At 27.6% G+C, this 17835-nt stretch overlaps 3 protein-coding genes across 3 annotated transcripts; 2 read left to right on the top strand and 1 right to left on the bottom strand.

The window, feature by feature from the left end:
• Positions 1-1334: 1334 nt before the first annotated feature.
• On the bottom strand, positions 1335-2285 carry LOC111029761 (single-pass membrane and coiled-coil domain-containing protein 4). The gene is made up of 2 exons (XM_022308911.1): positions 2095-2285; positions 1335-1834 (listed from the first exon to the last, which is right to left on the bottom strand). Exon 2 carries the CDS (start codon positions 1815-1817, stop codon positions 1614-1616), a length of 204 nt encoding a protein of 67 aa, XP_022164603.1. The 5' UTR covers positions 1818-1834; positions 2095-2285; the 3' UTR covers positions 1335-1613.
• Positions 2286-2508: 223 nt separating this feature from the next.
• On the top strand, positions 2509-9417 carry LOC111029760 (solute carrier family 25 member 51). The gene is made up of 3 exons (XM_022308910.1): positions 2509-3008; positions 3122-3284; positions 8568-9417. The coding sequence occupies exons 2-3, from the start codon at positions 3168-3170 to the stop codon at positions 9300-9302; spliced, it is 852 nt and encodes a 283-aa protein (XP_022164602.1). The 5' UTR covers positions 2509-3008; positions 3122-3167; the 3' UTR covers positions 9303-9417.
• Positions 9418-16119: 6702 nt separating this feature from the next.
• LOC111029781 lies at positions 16120-17472 on the top strand. Its single transcript, XM_022308946.1, has one exon. It carries the CDS (start codon positions 16120-16122, stop codon positions 17470-17472), a length of 1353 nt encoding a protein of 450 aa, XP_022164638.1.
• Positions 17473-17835: the final 363 nt, after the last annotated feature.

Raw genomic sequence — 17835 nt, 5'->3', positions numbered from 1 at the left:
ATGATTTAATGATTGGTTAATTAAATTTATCAACTTTTTATGAAACTTAACATAGGTCCAATTATTAATAACAACATAATTAATATTAATTCAAATAATAAGAGGGCTCTTGCTTGTCATTAAAACAAATATTGATAACTAAAACATTTCAAATAAAGATATTTTTAAATTTGTTTATTTTATAACATACACACACTTTAGCACAAAACGAAATAGATAATACAATAGAATCCCAGACAAAAGGTCCATTTCGAAAAAAAGTTTGAAAATACAAAATATACTATTCAATTTCATTTATAATTATATAATAAATATTAATTTAAAAAAAATTATTAATTTTGTTGTACAATATTGGTAGATCATTATATTTGATTACTATTCCTTATACTTACCTACAGTTTACAAACATCATAATTCAATATTCAAATCTAAAACAATGATCAGTATAAAAGTAATTAAAAAATGACTTCTGACTTTTACAAATATTATAAGCAATTTTAAAAAAAATAGTCAATGCATTTGCATTGATCACTCTACAATAATAATTGTATAATTTATGTATACTATATGTACAATAACAAATTAAAATAAGTTAAGTTTTCTTTAACAACGACTTTATGCAATGTACAATTTTTTTATGATATTTGTAAAAGCCAAAAAGTTTATACTTTTTCTTATGAATTTTTTAACTTCCTTTTATAATTTTTATATTAGACATTATTTTAAAAAATAATTATAAGAAATAGTGTTAAAGTATAATATGTTAATATTGTATAAGAAAATTAATTATATTATATGAAATACCTATTCTATTAATTACATACCTGCATCTATAACTTATTATATTATTAACTATTACTATATTTATAAATGAAAATTGAATAGGATATTTTGTATTTTTTGAATTTTTGTCTAACGGTAAAAAACGAGTCCAGACTTTTGGTCCGATTATCAACACAATATTATAAAACAATTTTCTTTAAAATTGCTTTTAATAAAACCACCTATATGAATAATAATTAAAGCTTAAATAAAAACAAAACTACTATCATTTATAAAAACTAGATATTTAAATTTAATGTTCTTTTGATTTTTATATTTTGAAAATTATTAAAAAAATCTAAATAAATGGTTAAGGTGTAGGTAATTTTGAAATAAAAAACAAATAGCTTATAAAACAACAGTCTTAAAATGAATATAATTAAATTTCAAAAATAGAATAAGTATAATGAATTTAATTACTAATAAAATAAAATATAAGGCAATGTTCGGTACATTTTAATACAAATATAAAATAAAATAAATTTATGATTTTTTTAATAATACTTGATACAATTGATTTAGTAGCCAAATATTATTGAATAACATGATAAAGTGGTTTGTCAAATAATATCAGCAGGATATATTAAATGTTAACATGATGTTTGAAAGAAAATATTTGTATCATTCATCTGAAATGTAAGCGCACAAATATAGGGCACATAGAACATATTATTAACAAATGCCATAAACAAAAAAAAAAAAAACATTGAGACTTAAATTGGGAGATAATTATGTGTACAACAGAAGGGGGAATGGATAAGATATGATATTAAAATAATTAGATCCATTGTTTAAAGTGATTTCTCAGAAGCCATGAAGTTCAATGCATTTGGATGCACTTTCAAGTAGATGAATAGCGTGATGAGAGCAAATATGACGACCAGAGTGGGCAACACAACTGAGACGACATTTTTTTTGTTTTCCAAGAATTCCTTCTTCCTTTCCTTCTTTTGTTTGTTGGTTTCCTTTGGCTTGTTGGTACGCGAGTTCCTCATTTTTGTTTTCAGAATCACTGAAACAAAATAACAAACATATAATTATTAAACAAATATGAGTAAAATAAAAAAAAGAAGCCAGAGTTCAGCCACAAGCATCAATACACTATTTGTTGAAGCCTAAAAGGCCGGATCGGTAAACAGAGCTGTAATTTTTTTTTCACTTTTAACTACCATATTGTACAAACACCATGTAATCGTTATGTAAATATCAGAGTTGTAATATTTTTTTTTATTTGTGTACTTTGAGTGACAGACATCGTTAGTAAATACTTACGCTAAAACGTCAAGAGTCTGGGGACAATATATGATATTCCTGTTCGGGCGAAGACAGATGACAGAATTTGCACAGCGCTATAGCAGACAGTCGGTCGTTTACTGTTAGCAATTACTAATTTGCCACGAAAACAAAAAGTAGTGCAACAACACTACACGTTTTGGGTCCTGTATCGGTAGTAAGTAGTTGTGACTTGTATTTGTTTACGTCAACCTCGTCGACACTCGATGATAACAAATACAAATCACCATCAACGAGTGTGTATATCGAGCTGCAGCTCATTGATAAACATCGAGGCTATACGTCAAGACGTCGACGTGCACAACCACCTAAGGTCCACGATGGTCCACTTTATGCAGAGATGCAGGCACAGTGTCGCCAGATTTGGGTATCAGGTGCTTGTTGCACGAATACCGGGCTGGTACACGGTACACGTAGCTCTTCATAATTGGTGACACCATGGGCGGCCCGAGTATATTAATTATTAACGTTATGTGCGAATTACGGACTACGGTTACTATAATATTGTGCTCAATATCACTGTAATTAGTAATATACCGTGCTAATTTACTGTGGATAATTTATTATTATTATTTACAGCAGTCCGTTTGGTAGTCATATTGAGGTATAAGGTTATTATTAAATTTTTTTTCTGATACCACTATCATGATGTCATAAAGTGTTATCATCACTATAATCATTAATCGTGATAATTTTAGATAACTTTTAACTAAACACTATCATATTATTCTTTAACTTCTACTTTTTATTGTGTCCCTTGCTAATACATCCAAGTACTCCATATATTTAGAATATTTAACGATTAAGAACAATTTAATATTTTGTTTTTCGGAGTCTCTGAGCTGGTAGGCTATCGACGAGTTTACAGCACAACCGTATAGACCAACAAATAGGTAAACATGATATTAGTTCAGCATTTTCTCAAATTATGTGCATTGCTTTTATTTATATACTTCATACATAACCTTGTAGATTAATTAAAATAATGTACTGTTTACGATTCCAGGATGATATATGAACTAAAAATAAGCTGACAGTATTAGGAACACGATATGGCTTTTTTCATGCATTTGAGTCGAGAAGAATATTCAGAATTTGTTTGCGGTTGTGGAGCTGCTATTATTAATGTGGGAATTACCTTCCCAATTAATAAAATCATATTCAGACAGGTATTCATTTTTAAACAAATTACATTATTCAGCTTTTTACATATTTATGGACTAGAGTGTATATTTATAATTGCCAAGTAGGTTGTGGTGTAGATCAATAACATTAGTATCAACTAACCTATGTGTATTATTGTTTTTTAAATGTATTAATTGATTTTTTTCTTTACCTGTTTAATAAGGTAAACATGCGGTAGCGATAAACAAAATAAATTGTACATCAAAATTAATAATATATAATAAATTATTATTTATTAGTTGTAATAAAAGGTAACAATTGCTGTTTTAGGACCTTGAAAAAAAAACAAAAAAAATAATATGATTTGCATGTATATTGCTGCTAACAATTTACATGTATTATAATAGTTAAAAATATATATGATTTCCAAGAACAAAATTCAAAGTTGAAGATTCTTAAGTACCTACACAATTTTCATAAACAAATATTAAATAATTATATTCCGTAAAAATTAATTTATGCTACCTAAAAGTCCCGCTTAGTTACAATGATTGGTTTCAACCTACATTTCATAAAATACTAAATAACATTTAGTTTGAGAGGCCTTAAAATTATTTATAATTGCATATCTGCTATAGTGCCAATAACATTTGATTCATGTGTATTCATGTAGTATCTTTTAGTCGGTAATTTATATTCACATTTTTTTGCTATGATTTTCCAGTAATTTCTTGCATGGAGTTGATTGCTAAAGAATTTGCATTTTCTTGTACATAGTTTTGATCGAGGTTTTGATATTATTATTTTTAATTTTCTTTTAAATTAAATTCCTTTATATTGTTTTTAGTGAAGCATATAATATTAATAAAGCATGTATTATTAATGGTTATTTGATTAACAGTGAAACTTGTCTAATAACATAATTTTCTAAAATCTTTGGACACTGGCAATTACATATAAGAGACACATTGCATCTGGTGTCATATTCATTGTCACAAATGTGGGGTATTAATCCCCCAATTAAAACGTTAGTACTTAGTACTTCTTAATAATTTGAGCTATTTATCCTTATAGTCATATTTATGAAAGCAGTGCCACCTAAGAACAAACTATTAAACTTGACAAGTTTTGCTTTATTTGAAGTTTTTATAATGGTTTATTTTTACAAAACATTCTTTTTGTAATACAGTTTTGGATATTTTACCAATGTTTAACCTCCATTCTCGTGAATATTAAAATGTATAATATTTTTACAGTAATTGAAATACAGAGTATATTATGTATATACAGGGGGATCCAACATTTATGCTCACCCTCCTTTTTCTTTAATAATGAAGTTTTTAAAAATCTGATTTTTGGAATCTTTAAATATACTTAAAGACCATATTTTCATATTAAGATTTTTTGTGCCACATAGGGAGTGTCCTGTGCCGAAACGAACCTTTGTTTTTTCAAATGAGAACCCCACTTTTTTTCTTTAAATTATTTTTAATTATTTTTTTGAGAATTTTGATGTATCGAAATCAAAATTCGAACGAGTGGTTTCCTAGTTATTGGACAATATGTACTAAGGATAATAATTAATAGTCCATAATAGGGATATGTTTATGCAATTCTACACATGGAATAAGAAAAATAACTGAATAAATCAAGAAGGATTATTTTACTTGCTATTTACCTATGTGTTTGACTAAATAAATATAAAATTACGTATTATGTTATGTGTATAGACTATAGATAAAAACGTTTAAGGTATAAGCATATCCTTCTTCTCTATTATAAACTATATTATCCAATATCCTTAGCACAAAATGTGCAATAACTAGAAAACTACTCGTTCGAATTTTGATTTTTAAAATTGACTTTAAAATTCTCAAATAAATTATCCGCTAAATAATTTACAGTAAAATAGTGGGGTTCCCATTTGAAAAACAAAAGTTTGTATCGCCACAGGACACTCCTTAAGTGGTATAAAAATCTCAAGAATATGAAAATATGGTCTTTGAGTATATTTAAAGATTCCAAAAATCAGATTTTGAAAAACTTCATTATCAAAGAAAAAAAGGGGAGTGAGCATACTTGTTGGATCACTCTGTATAATATTATAATTAAAAGTGTTCAAAAGTATGATAATTTTAAAATATAAAATAAAATAATGATTTAGATTTATTTATTTTGATTGTTTACAGTACATTTTTTGTGTCATAATATTCATATTATTATACTGTGTGTCCATGGAAACACAAAATTCTATAACTGAGTTTTGGCCTTTTGTATACTATTGAATTCAGATTAGATCATTTTCAATTCATACACATGACTTTATTTTTATTTTGAGAATCACCATTTGGTATTCTGATTGGTCAAAATTCTTAAAGTAATTTTGTTGCATCAACTTGTATTTTAAACCCAACATTTGATGAACGAATGTACCAAAACACTCCTAAATTTATAAGTATAGAAATCCAATAAATATAAAATTAACCCTTTAATATTACTATTTATTTTTACCAGAATTTAAGTTTGAAATTATATTAATTTAAAGTTTGCACAAAACTAAATTAATATTTTAATTGTCAATTATACATCACATTGGTAGAATGTTCAATTTTTTATATCATATATGTTGCGTAGTATCTTCTTATATTAGTTATTTTTTCTCTCTTTATTTTCATATTTTATTCATGTTATAATATAAAATGATTATTTTTAGAATTATACTATGGCAATGATCATCAGCACACTCATCTGCAGAAATCATAAAAGACAAACTAATCCATACATAAATTTACTATAGTTATTAAATCATACCTAATGTGTTTGTTTTATTCCATGCAATGTTTATGTCCAAAAGAGCATGTTGTTTAATTATTATTATAACTTTTAAAGATTTTATTTTAATGTAATTATTTTTTATTTTGCTTACTTATTTTGCACTAATTATTTATTAAAAACCCATATTATGTGTAGTTAATTTGTTATTATAGTATTTACTTTATAGTTCAATAAATCAAATTAAACATTTTCTATACCTAATCTAATATATTTTGTTATTTTTTATTAGGTATACATTTATGTGGCAACCTACATGATATGTACAATTAAAAACTATGTACCTACCTATTTGTAAATATTTTTTTCTATTATAAACCAAATTTATACCTTCTTTAGTAGCTAATCATAATATTTAAGATTTTAGTATTTTTTTAGCTGTAGGACAATGGGGTTTTTACTTGGAAAATTTTTTGCTTAAAACTTGTATTTTTCAACTAGGTTAGCACCCAAATACATTAAATTATATGCTATAATGTGGACCAAAATATGAACTTAAGTTGAAGTTAAACTTTTTTCAAAAACTTATCACTAAAATTAAACGTATTTTTTTATAATTTAACATTTGCTTAAGAAATCAAATATAGTGTGATTCTTTTTAAAGGTAACACTAAATAATTCTGTCCAGTGACATCGGATTAATATGCGGTTTTCCGAAGGGGATAGGGAATATATAAATATTAAGTACACATTTATTGATGATTTTTGCATTTTTAGATCTTTCCGTGTGAGCATGCGCAATACAACTTCCTTTTTTTTTAATGGTAACCAGTGTTTTTAATACCAAATTCGGATAGACCGAATTTTTTTAAGTCAATTTGGTCCTTTTTACTATAGCTCTAAAATCAAAATTGACTAAATGGCAACGAGTCAAAGTTTTGTTTAAAATTATTGAATTTTTCAACAATCATACTAGAATTTTATAAATTTTTTTTGTATCCGTAGGTTTGTAGATATTAAGTTTAATCTTTTCTTAGTAAATGAACTAACATTTACGTCTAATTGAGGTTAATTAATTACTCAAAGTTAAATTTAAATGATTTAATAATATCTGCAAACCTACGGATACATACAAATTCATAAAATTCTAGTATGATTGTTGAAAAATTCAATAATTTTAATCAAAACTTTGACCGTTGCCATTTAGTCAATTTTGATTTTAGAGCTATGGTAAAAAGGACCAAATCGACATAAAAAATTCGGTCTATCCGAATTTGGTATTAAAAACACTGGTTGCCATTAAAAAAAAGCAAGTTGTTTGTGTATGCGCACAAGGAAAGATCTAAAAATGTAAAATTCATCAATAAATGTGTATTTATGTATTCCATATCCCCTTCGGAAAACCGCATATTAATCCGATGTCACTGGACAGAATTATTTAGTGTTACCTTTAAAAGGAATCACACTGCATATTACTCAGAGAAATAAAATTACCTATAGCATATAAAACTAAAAAATCATATTTGTTTAAAAAAAACCAGTAATTGAAAATCTCAAAACCTGTAAAACTGTTTCTTGATAGATTAGTATAATACTATTTGTCTCATATTTTTTTTACTTTTCTAATAATCAACAAATGTTAGGCAATTTTAAATCCGATTGTTCCGTGTTAAGTTCACATGCTAATGAAATATGTTTGTTTGGTCAAAACTGTCTTAAGAGGACGTCACATGTTGTCCCTGTCTTATACACATATGAGATAACAAATTTTTGTTCTCTAGTTTCAATACTGTTGACTTTGATATTTGAGTAAATTGACTTATTATAAAATTTAGAGGTAAGATTATTATCTATGTAGGCTTTTATTGATATTTATATTTTTAAGTTATGGTCATTCTAAAATGTACAGTTTCAAAAAGGTCTTAATTTACTTAAAAATAATAATAACAATAAAAGCCTAAGTATTAATCAGGCCCCAGATAGTTATATTATCTTTATATTTTATAATAGGAGAATTTACTTTAATATCAAAACTATTAGCACACTATTAAAACTGGTAAACAAAAATTTGGTATGTCGTACGGGTATAAGACAGAGACAATACATGAGGGTGTGACATCCTATTAAGTGCAAATTGTATGAGGTCTAAATTTTTTACTTTTTTCAAACTAGTAAATAGTCAGTATATTTTTATTTTCTGTATTTAATTTTAAAATGTCACCTCCAAGCTAAGTGTTACTATTGAATGACTTCTTATTCAAGGAATTCGTGTTAAAAAAAAATTACTCTCATCAGATATGCTTATTATGCCATTTTGTACAGATTGAAAATGTTTTAGAATGTCAAAATTATATTTTAAATCCATGCTCACAAGTTTTTGCTAAGTTTTACAATAATATAAATCTGCCTGAATTATAAAAACATTTTGATTTAAGTTTTGCTGTTAATTGGGGTTTGCTTGGACAGTTTTTACAATTTCTTTTTTGACAATTTTAATACTTTTTACATACAGCTAAGTTATTTACATTTATATGTTTGACTTAAATTTATTTTAGATGCTACATGGAGTAGGCCTAAGGAATGCAGCTTCTCAACTTATGAATGAGGGGTTTTCTACTCTTTATCGAGGGATTTACCCGCCATTATTTCAGAAGACAATCTCTACATCATTAATGTTTGGCACTTATGACGCAATCCAAAAACCACTTCTGGAATCTAATTTGAACTCCAGATTAGCCAAAGTCATTGCAGCATTGGTGGCTGGTACAGCGGAAGCTACGTTAACACCGTTTGAACGTATACAAACATTACTTCAAAACAATCATTATAATAAAAATTTTATAAATATGCGTCATGCAATAAAAGTTATTGCTACTGATTATTCAGTATCTGAATTTTACCGTGGTCTTACACCGATTTTGTTGCGTAATGGGCCCTCTAACATTTCCTTTTTCTTATTACGTGAAGCTGCCAACTCTTATATTGTGATACCCCCTACAGCATGGACAGGCTATAAATTATTTAAAGAGTTTCTGACCGGGGCTTTTATTGGTGCTTTAAACAGTGCTCTTTTTTATCCATGCAATGTACTCAAAGTGCACATGCAAAGCGACTTGGGAGGCCCATTTAAAAGTATTAAAGAAGCTGCAATCGAAATTTATCAAGAACGTGGAAATAGGGTATCATATTTTTATCGAGGAGTACACATGAATTATACAAGGTCATTTATTAGTTGGGGCGTGGTAAATGTTGCATATGAAAATTTAAAGTATTTTCTGAAAAATAATTAAATGACATGTAGTATTAGATAATTATTTTTGCTTCTCTGAAATGTTTGTTTCACCTAATTTATGTTTTTTGTTGTTCAATATTTATTATACCAACTTGCTTAATAAATACTGTTATTATAGTTACAACCTGAGTAATTATTATTTCTATTATTATAATAATGGATTATTGAAATAGGTACATCACCTCAAGATTTTTGCTTTGAATCAAATTGAGTCTATAGAGCATTGAGTTAAACAAAGCATGTGGATTCACCAAAGATAAATTTGAGTAGACGACTGTAACTTGAGTAGAGGTTGTGCCATGAAGATTAGAAATAATCTTCAAACATTTGAACAATTAACTGATAATATAATCTGAGACTGAACCCTATTAAAAAAGCTTCGGGAATGATGGTGCTACATTATAATACTAATGTATGGCCTTTACATTTTCAAACCGCAAGACCTATTACAGTTATACCCTAGTACCTACTTTTCGAGATTCTGTTTATGCCTATCATAGACATTTAGAAAAATATTATGATTATGAAAAATTTTAAGATTCTTAAATATTATCATTGTTAGAGTGTTTTTAAAATGTTTCTGGAATATTTTGGGAACACAATTTTATAAATTTATTGAAAGAGTATGGGTGAGATCTGACATACCGTTGATAAAATAAAAATAATTGTAAAACACAGAAGGTAAAAACAAATTTCAACCATTGGTCTACTGCAGTGAAAAGTTAACTCTAAATTAAACCACCAAGAAGATTACAAATTAACATTTGTTGTCTCTGTCTTACAAACATACGACATGGAAAATTTTATGTTCACAGTAATGTATTTTACTTAGTAATGTCCAAAACTAGAATGAATTTACCTCTTATAAAAGCAAGAATAATATCTAAGGTACCTCTGAGGATTTTATTGATATTATTTTTAAGTAAGTTATGACCATTTTAAGCTGTAAATTGTATGCACATTCTTGCCTTTTAATTATAAGAAGTAAATTTACCCTAGTTTTAGAAATTACAGAGTGAAATGTGTTATTGTGAACATAAAATTTGCCATGTTATATGTTTGTAAGACGGAGATAGCAAATACCCGTGTGGCTTCCTCTCAATAATATATATATATATAGATGACGGCAAGACACTTAAGGTATTTTATACAGGTAACCTTTAGGCTATTTAACATGATAAAATTTTCAAAATATTTTGGGTATTTGTGATGTTTATTTTGATTATTTAATAGTACTAATTATGCATAAATAATAATCAGCTATATTCTAATGTAAGATCAATTGGAACGGCTACACAACAATATTTGAGATAATTTCATCAAGACGGTTTTGCTTGGCTACTTGTACATCTCCACTGAATCATCTTTTAGGTGTCAATAAGCTACGATAGCAGTGTCAGTGGTGCTAAAGTATTATAATAGTGGTCAGGTGAAATCAAAATTCAACAGCCAAAATAAACATGTACAACCTTTAGTAATAAATACATCGATGGCAATTTCACACTGCACAGAATTGATGTGTGATGTATGCTTAGCCTAACACAACATCCACCTAAACATTGCCATATTAAAAAGTGGTTCATCATAATCATTTATCATTAAATTCAAATTTAACACATTCGTTACAATGATCTACTCTATTACAAGGAAATATGCCATTAACTACCTTACAGAAGAGAGACTACATGTAGAATTTTATTTTTTATTGCAGTTGCTATAACATGTGTATTCCAAAGTCTTTCACAAATTATTTTTAAAGAGAAGTAACCAGATATTTATAGGAATTACAGATCTAACATTAGCTTTCTGATTCAATTATTTTAATCACTACAAAGGATAAGCATGGACTAAAATAGTAAACTATAGATGTAATTATATAATGGTCCTAAGTTTGTTAAGTTAAATTACCAAACAATCTATAGACAAAATTGTTATCACAATTATGTAGGATAGGTAGGTACCTAAGTAATAATTTATTAGTAACACATTATTTCAAATTTTCATAATTTTGTCTTTATTACATTAAAAAAAAACATTCAACATTTAAGTTTAACCCTACTTACACCACTTACACCATGCAATCATTTATCAGTTATATGCTCACTATCAATTTATATGAATATACTATTTAAATGTTTTCAAAAATTTATTTTTTCTTTTGATGTTGTAATTTTATTTTAAAGTTAGTATGAAATTTACATTTTTAGAATAAAATATAAAAAAACTATTTTTAAGGTAAAAAATAATTTACTGATCAATAAAAAGTAAAAAATGAATATAAAATGAATATAAAATGAAATCTATTGTATATTATTATTTTGTACCACGAAATACAATACATATTATCTATAGCATCATTAAGTTCTAGGTCTAATGTTATGAAAGATTCTAATTAGGAGTAGAAATTAAAAACCTGATAATTTAGACAGTTATAACCTTGGTGGGGTTAATAAACTATGTTGTTGTTTTTATAATCATAATATAATATATTAAACTTTTATAATCGACTCTTGTATATGGCACCGTATTGTAAATAAACAACATCCCGTTTCATCATATTGCGGAAATAGTTAGCCACGGCAGTCTTGCAACACACCAATACTTGTCCAGTACCTTTACAAAAAGCCTTCAAAATCTTTTTGCTCTTTGAGCCAGCCTTATGAGGCACTTTTGCTTCAAATGTTACCAACATATTTCTTTTTCCTGTAATTCAAAATAAGCTTAATATAATTTTTGCGTGACACAAACAGATATAAATTCTTAAATGATTTAAATTTTATTATTTAGGTACACTTTATGAAAATCCTCCAAGGGAATTAAAAATAAAACGGTAAAGAGGTACGTAAATGTAATTTCTATAGGTACCTAATTGAGATGTTGTTGATTACAAAATATAATATATTTTATATTTAGTAAATTATAATCATGTGAGATAAAAAAATATATAATTTACTTATTGTTCTATTTGTATTATACAGATTAAACAATTTGGTAAGTAAAAAAGGTGGAAAGTAGGTAACTGCTGTCTGCTTTGCTGTGCGATATAGCCAGTGGTCGAAGTGGGAGGGCGGATACGGTGGGATGACATCCCTCCACTTTTTTGTATTTACATTTTTCATCCCTCTATTTATTTTGTCTAGCGAATAACGCATTCCTCAAAAGACTTGTGTTTTAAAATGAAATAATTATTATGATTTTTATATTTATACCTATGTATAAGAAAACTTTTTATTTTTCGTATAGTCAGTTTCGTAGGGTTTCGTACGGTAGCGCCTTTTATAATAATAATAATAAATACTAATATATTTTGTTATATTACATATTATATTGTTAGTATTAATTAAAATTTATAAATTTAACTATATAATCTAAAATTTCCACAGAAAAATATTATAAATAAAATATTTTATCAGTTTTTTGTTATTAAATTTGAAAATATGTTATTTATTTGTTTAGTTTTAAAGATTATTTATGATAGAAAAAGATTGTAGTGTTCTGATACATAAACAAAATGTGAATTATAAAAAAAAAATATATACAAGGTATGAAGAATGTTATGATGATATCAGCCATCAGGAAATCTGAACTGTAAGGCTCCACTTATCTTGAGCCATTTCGACCACTGGATACAGCAGTAAGGTCTAGGGGCCTAGAGCCTTAGGGGCTGAGTGTACCACGCCATATGTAAGTCATTGTAATGTACTTATGTGATAAATTTGCATTCAATGATAAAATAAATACAAAAAACAATTCTGGGCAAGACGGTTGGACTATATTATTAAAAGTTGGGACGCTGGATCTCATGTATAACACACCTCGTCTTACAAATGTACAACAAAGAGCAAAATATTTTGAGCGGGAAAGAACCGAGAAGGTTAGTCATAAACTCATAACTAAGAAACGAAATTTTTACCACATAAAAAAGAGAACATTGGCTGTGAAATGTCGTTTTTATTTTTTTGATACCAGAACTACAAAAAAAGTTATTCAAGTTTGAAAAACATAAAAATAATGGATTTTGAAACAATGAGACCTTTTTTTGTAAAAGTGATATCAAAAAAATAAAAATAATATTTCACAGATAATGTTCTCAGCTATATTGTATATTATTAGCTTGGAGTCTTAACTTCACTCACGATTTAAGATGTATAAGTTGCCCATCGGCATATGATAAGGCGAGTGCCAAATTGAATTCTTCATGGTACCGGAAATAACAAATATTTACATTTACATTTATTTTACATTAACATAGTAAATTATCATTTTGATGTAATAAAGGGAATGGTTGGTGGTAAAAATATTAAAAATGTACAATTTGCTTCAAAGACTCAAAAAGTTTTCGCCGCCACAGACAATAAAAACTTAATTTTATTATATTTTTCCAATTTGAATAAATATTTTTTTAATAGTCTTTAAGATATCCTATGAAAGTATGAAGCCCCAAATCTCAAGTGTAGTGGAAATAATACCATACGTCATACAAAATAACAAAGTTTTGTATGCGGCTAGGTAATAAGTACCTAAATCACTTAAAGTATTTGCATATATATTATCTTAAATCGTGGAATAGGATATCTATGATATAAATTCAAATTATTAAGTGTGACAATTAGTTCGTGATTTAAATTGTGATGATAGAGAGGCAGAGAGCACTAGCGTCTTTTCCACAGCTGTGAGTCAACCTCTTCTTCAAACTTTAATCATATCGACACAGGTCGATGTGTAACCTATACATCTTAAATCGTGCTATCACTACAGCCTGAGCGGTTCTATCCCTTACAAAACAGTATTTGCTATGTAGTACATATTTTGTAAAACGTAGAAAACAAATAATGCGGGTGTAGCGTCCTCTCATGAAGACCCTACACCTTTTTCGGGTGACGGAACACTAAACTTAAATAGTAATAATACTACATTTTTCAATTGTTTAATATATTAACCTAAAATGATTCTTTACACTATACAGTGTATAGATATACACGTCTTATACTTCCCTGTGTTGGAAGTTCATAAAAATCAAAATGTTAAGACAATAAACTAAACATTTTTTTTTGGCGGAACACTTATACTAAGTACACGGAACACCGGTTAAGAACCACTGCCTTACACGGACATTTGTTGTCTCCTTCTTAAAAGTGTGTAACATAGAACATTTTACGCTCAGCAGATCACGCTTCCGTGAGTGTAAAAATTAGAGTGAATTTACCTCTTATGAAATTCAAAAGTAAGATTATTATCTAGGGAATCTCAGCAAGTTATGAATATTTTAAGATGTACGAACAATGAGCAGTCTTAAAATATTCATAATTCACTTTAAAATAAAAATAAAATAAAAAGTCTATGAGACTAAAAAATTTTTTTAGGTTTTTTTTCATGTTGATAGAATATTTCATCGATATGTAAAAAAAGCTTGAAAATGCAAATCAAAGTTCCTTATGAGTTGTTCTAGTCACAAGCCCATAAATATTAAATATCAAAGATACATAGACGAGATTTTTTGATTATTTATAATTAATATCTTGATAAAATTCATCAAAATCTCGAAAATATGCAAATTATTTTGTAGTTAAAAATTTATAAAATGTTCAATTCTTATAGTTCAGGATTGAAAATTGAAAATAAGGTTTCTCCATAAGTAGGTAGTTTTCATAAAAAAAAATATATATACAGTTTTTTTTATAGATATTTTAAGTTCAAATCAGGACGATAGGTACACATATATTTAAAAGCAATGCATCATTGCACCACTTATAATCTAAAATATGTTATAATTCCTAACATTCAAATTTTGAATTTGTGAATAGGTAGTTAATAAAATATAAAGGAATTATATAAGTAAATTCAATACAATTTGGATTTATATGGATGCCACAAAAGTAAATTATAGTTATATTAAAGAATGCAGTTTTTTTTAACTTTATTAATACTATACACAATTCGTACATAATGGCACAACAAGAGTATGAGCTAAATGACAAGTCAAGAAGTTGAACATTTTGATTGAAGAAGTCACACCCACTGATAACAATTTCAAAAGAATAAATTAAAATAAAATAAAATAAAATATCGCTTACTGTACGTTATTTGAATTTATTTCAGAATATAATATTGTTATCTAATAAATGACGTGTTTGATGTTTAGAATTATAGAGTATAGATTATGTGAATAATTTCTTTAATGGTATGTTTACTGAATTATTTTGTGAAATATAATACATTTATATATATTAATAAATAATGTTTTAATATTTGATTTTAATCTCTTATAATAGGTAGAAATTTAGATAAAAATTGTGTAGGTTAATAAGGCATAAGTCATGACTTACACGGTTACACGTGTAGGTTATTATATATTTTGAAGGTCAAAATACCTTTTCGTAATCTCAGAAAATGATGAAGAAAATAGGGGGAGTAACCGAATTGGTTCCCGTTTGGCCGAATTGGTTCCCGTTTGAAAAAGGTATTTTATTAAGTTGAGCCGAATTGGTTCCCGTTTGTGTACAGGTAATTTATAAAATATAAATGTACCTACACGGCTACACTCTATAATCTATAGTATAATATACAATAAGATGGCAATATATTTATATATTGGAAGTTTAGCAAATTATCTGTGATATCCCGATCAATTAAGATAACGATTAAGATATATGTACTTTTATCGCTGTATGGTATATCGTCTATATCCTATGTACGAATGACAATAATGTTGGTAAGCAGTGAGCACTGTACAGTCTCGAATAACACATCGTGTAAATTTGTAATTTGTACTTCGTATTTGAATTTATGTTTTTTAATTTTAATTTTTCGTAATTATGGAGTTTATGTTTAGTGAAAAGGGAACTAAGTTGTTGATTATTGACAATTACAAGTTTGGATTCCAAAAGAACCTAGCAGATAACATACAGAGGTGGATATGTACAAAACGAAAATGTAAAGCATACGTTAAATTGAACGGAGATTGTTTATGTGAAGAAGTATTAACACATAACCACGAAAGTGAAAACGATGGTACACTTGTGCGACAACAATTGACAAATTCATTAAAAAGAAAATGTGACGAACTTATTACAGAGCGACCATCAAAAATTATACGCAAGGAGATAGCTTCAAACAGTCATAGTGAGTCACTACTTCAAAATGATATTAACAGAGTCCGTAAAAATTTGAATGCTGCTAAATTAAGAACAATTCCCAAGTTACCTTCTAATCTTGAAGAACTGCATAAAAGTGTCAGTGAATATTCGTTAATAACTAATCTCGGAGAAAACTTTATTTATGACAACGATTCTGTCAACAATATAATTACATTTACATGCACGCAGAACTTGGAACAACTCAAGAAAGCCACTACGGTATTTGTCGATGGAACATTCAAAAGTTGTCCTAAGCAATTTTACCAATTATTTTCTATTTTTATCAAGGTACAAAATAGCTATGTTCCTGTCGTATTCAGCCTACTCCCGAACAAGACTACTGACACTTACATACTTGCTTTACATAAGGTCGCAAAATATCTAACAGTTGGCACGGTTTTCGTTGATTTTGAAACAGCTATCCATAGTGCCATAACTTCACAGCTACAGCAAGTTACAGTTAGAGGTTGCAGATTCCATTTATGTCAGTCATGGTGGAGAAAAATTCAACAGTTTGGTCTCTCAAATGAATTTAAAGATAATGCTTCAGAAATCGAACAACTTCTTAAACTATTTTTTGGACTGCCCTTATTATCACCTGAAGATGTCGAAGACTGTTTTTATAATGATTTGATGGCCATAAAACCCTACTGCCCAAAATTGGATCAGTTCTTCGACTACGTTCATGATACATACATAATGTCAGACAGTATCTTTCCACCGAAAATTTGGGCTAGATTTGACAAAAATATTGATAGGACTACAAATTGTTGCGAATCGTTCCATTCAAAGCTGAATAAAGAATTTACAACTGCCCATCCTAATATATTTTATTTTATGGAGACTTTAAACAGTATTCAGACATTAAATTATATTAAATTTCGAAGTAATAATACTAGGAAACTTACTAGCAAACAAGAAAAAAATAACAAATTCTTGGAAAATTGTATGACTGAGTACACAAATGAGAAGCTTACGCGAATTGAATACTTAAAGAAAGTTTGCTTCAAATTTGCAAATCAACGATTTTAAATAATTGTATTTATTATATTTTATTATTTGTATTTTGTACCTACACCTAGTGATGACTATAGTTGACTTCAAAATCAACGATTCAAAATTGTATATAATATTATATCATTTTTTCTATAACACGCATTAACGCACATTTTTAACCAAGCCTACTTTTAAGTTGACAGTCCTAAGCCTGTAAAATGTGCGTAATTAAACGGGAACCAATTCGGCTCAACTTAATAAAATATCTTTTTTAAACGGGAACCAATTCGGCTTACCTTAATAAAATACCTTTTTCAGACGGGAACCAATTCGGCATGTGGGGTTGGAGCTCGGGAACCAATTCGGTACCAGCCAAAATAGGCTGCATGCGAGTTGGGT

This window comes from Myzus persicae, unplaced genomic scaffold (assembly GCF_001856785.1).
Source record: "Myzus persicae strain clone G006 unplaced genomic scaffold, MPER_G0061.0, whole genome shotgun sequence".
NCBI lineage: Eukaryota > Metazoa > Arthropoda > Insecta > Hemiptera > Aphididae > Myzus > Myzus persicae.
Note: the sequence above shows the minus strand (reverse complement) of the source record. Positions and strands in the feature narration are given on the sequence as shown.

Excerpts from the sequence above, each read along its gene's own strand:
- LOC111029761 (XM_022308911.1), bottom strand. The coding sequence starts at position 1,817 with ATGAGGAACTCGCGTACCAACAAGCCAAAGGAAACCAACAAACAAAAG.
- LOC111029760 (XM_022308910.1), top strand. The coding sequence starts at position 3,168 with ATGGCTTTTTTCATGCATTTGAGTCGAGAAGAATATTCAGAATTTGTT. Across the intron at positions 3,285-8,567 it reads ATAAAATCATATTCAGACAG|ATGCTACATGGAGTAGGCCT; the intron begins GTATTCATTTTT and ends AATTTATTTTAG.
- LOC111029781 (XM_022308946.1), top strand. The coding sequence starts at position 16,120 with ATGGAGTTTATGTTTAGTGAAAAGGGAACTAAGTTGTTGATTATTGAC.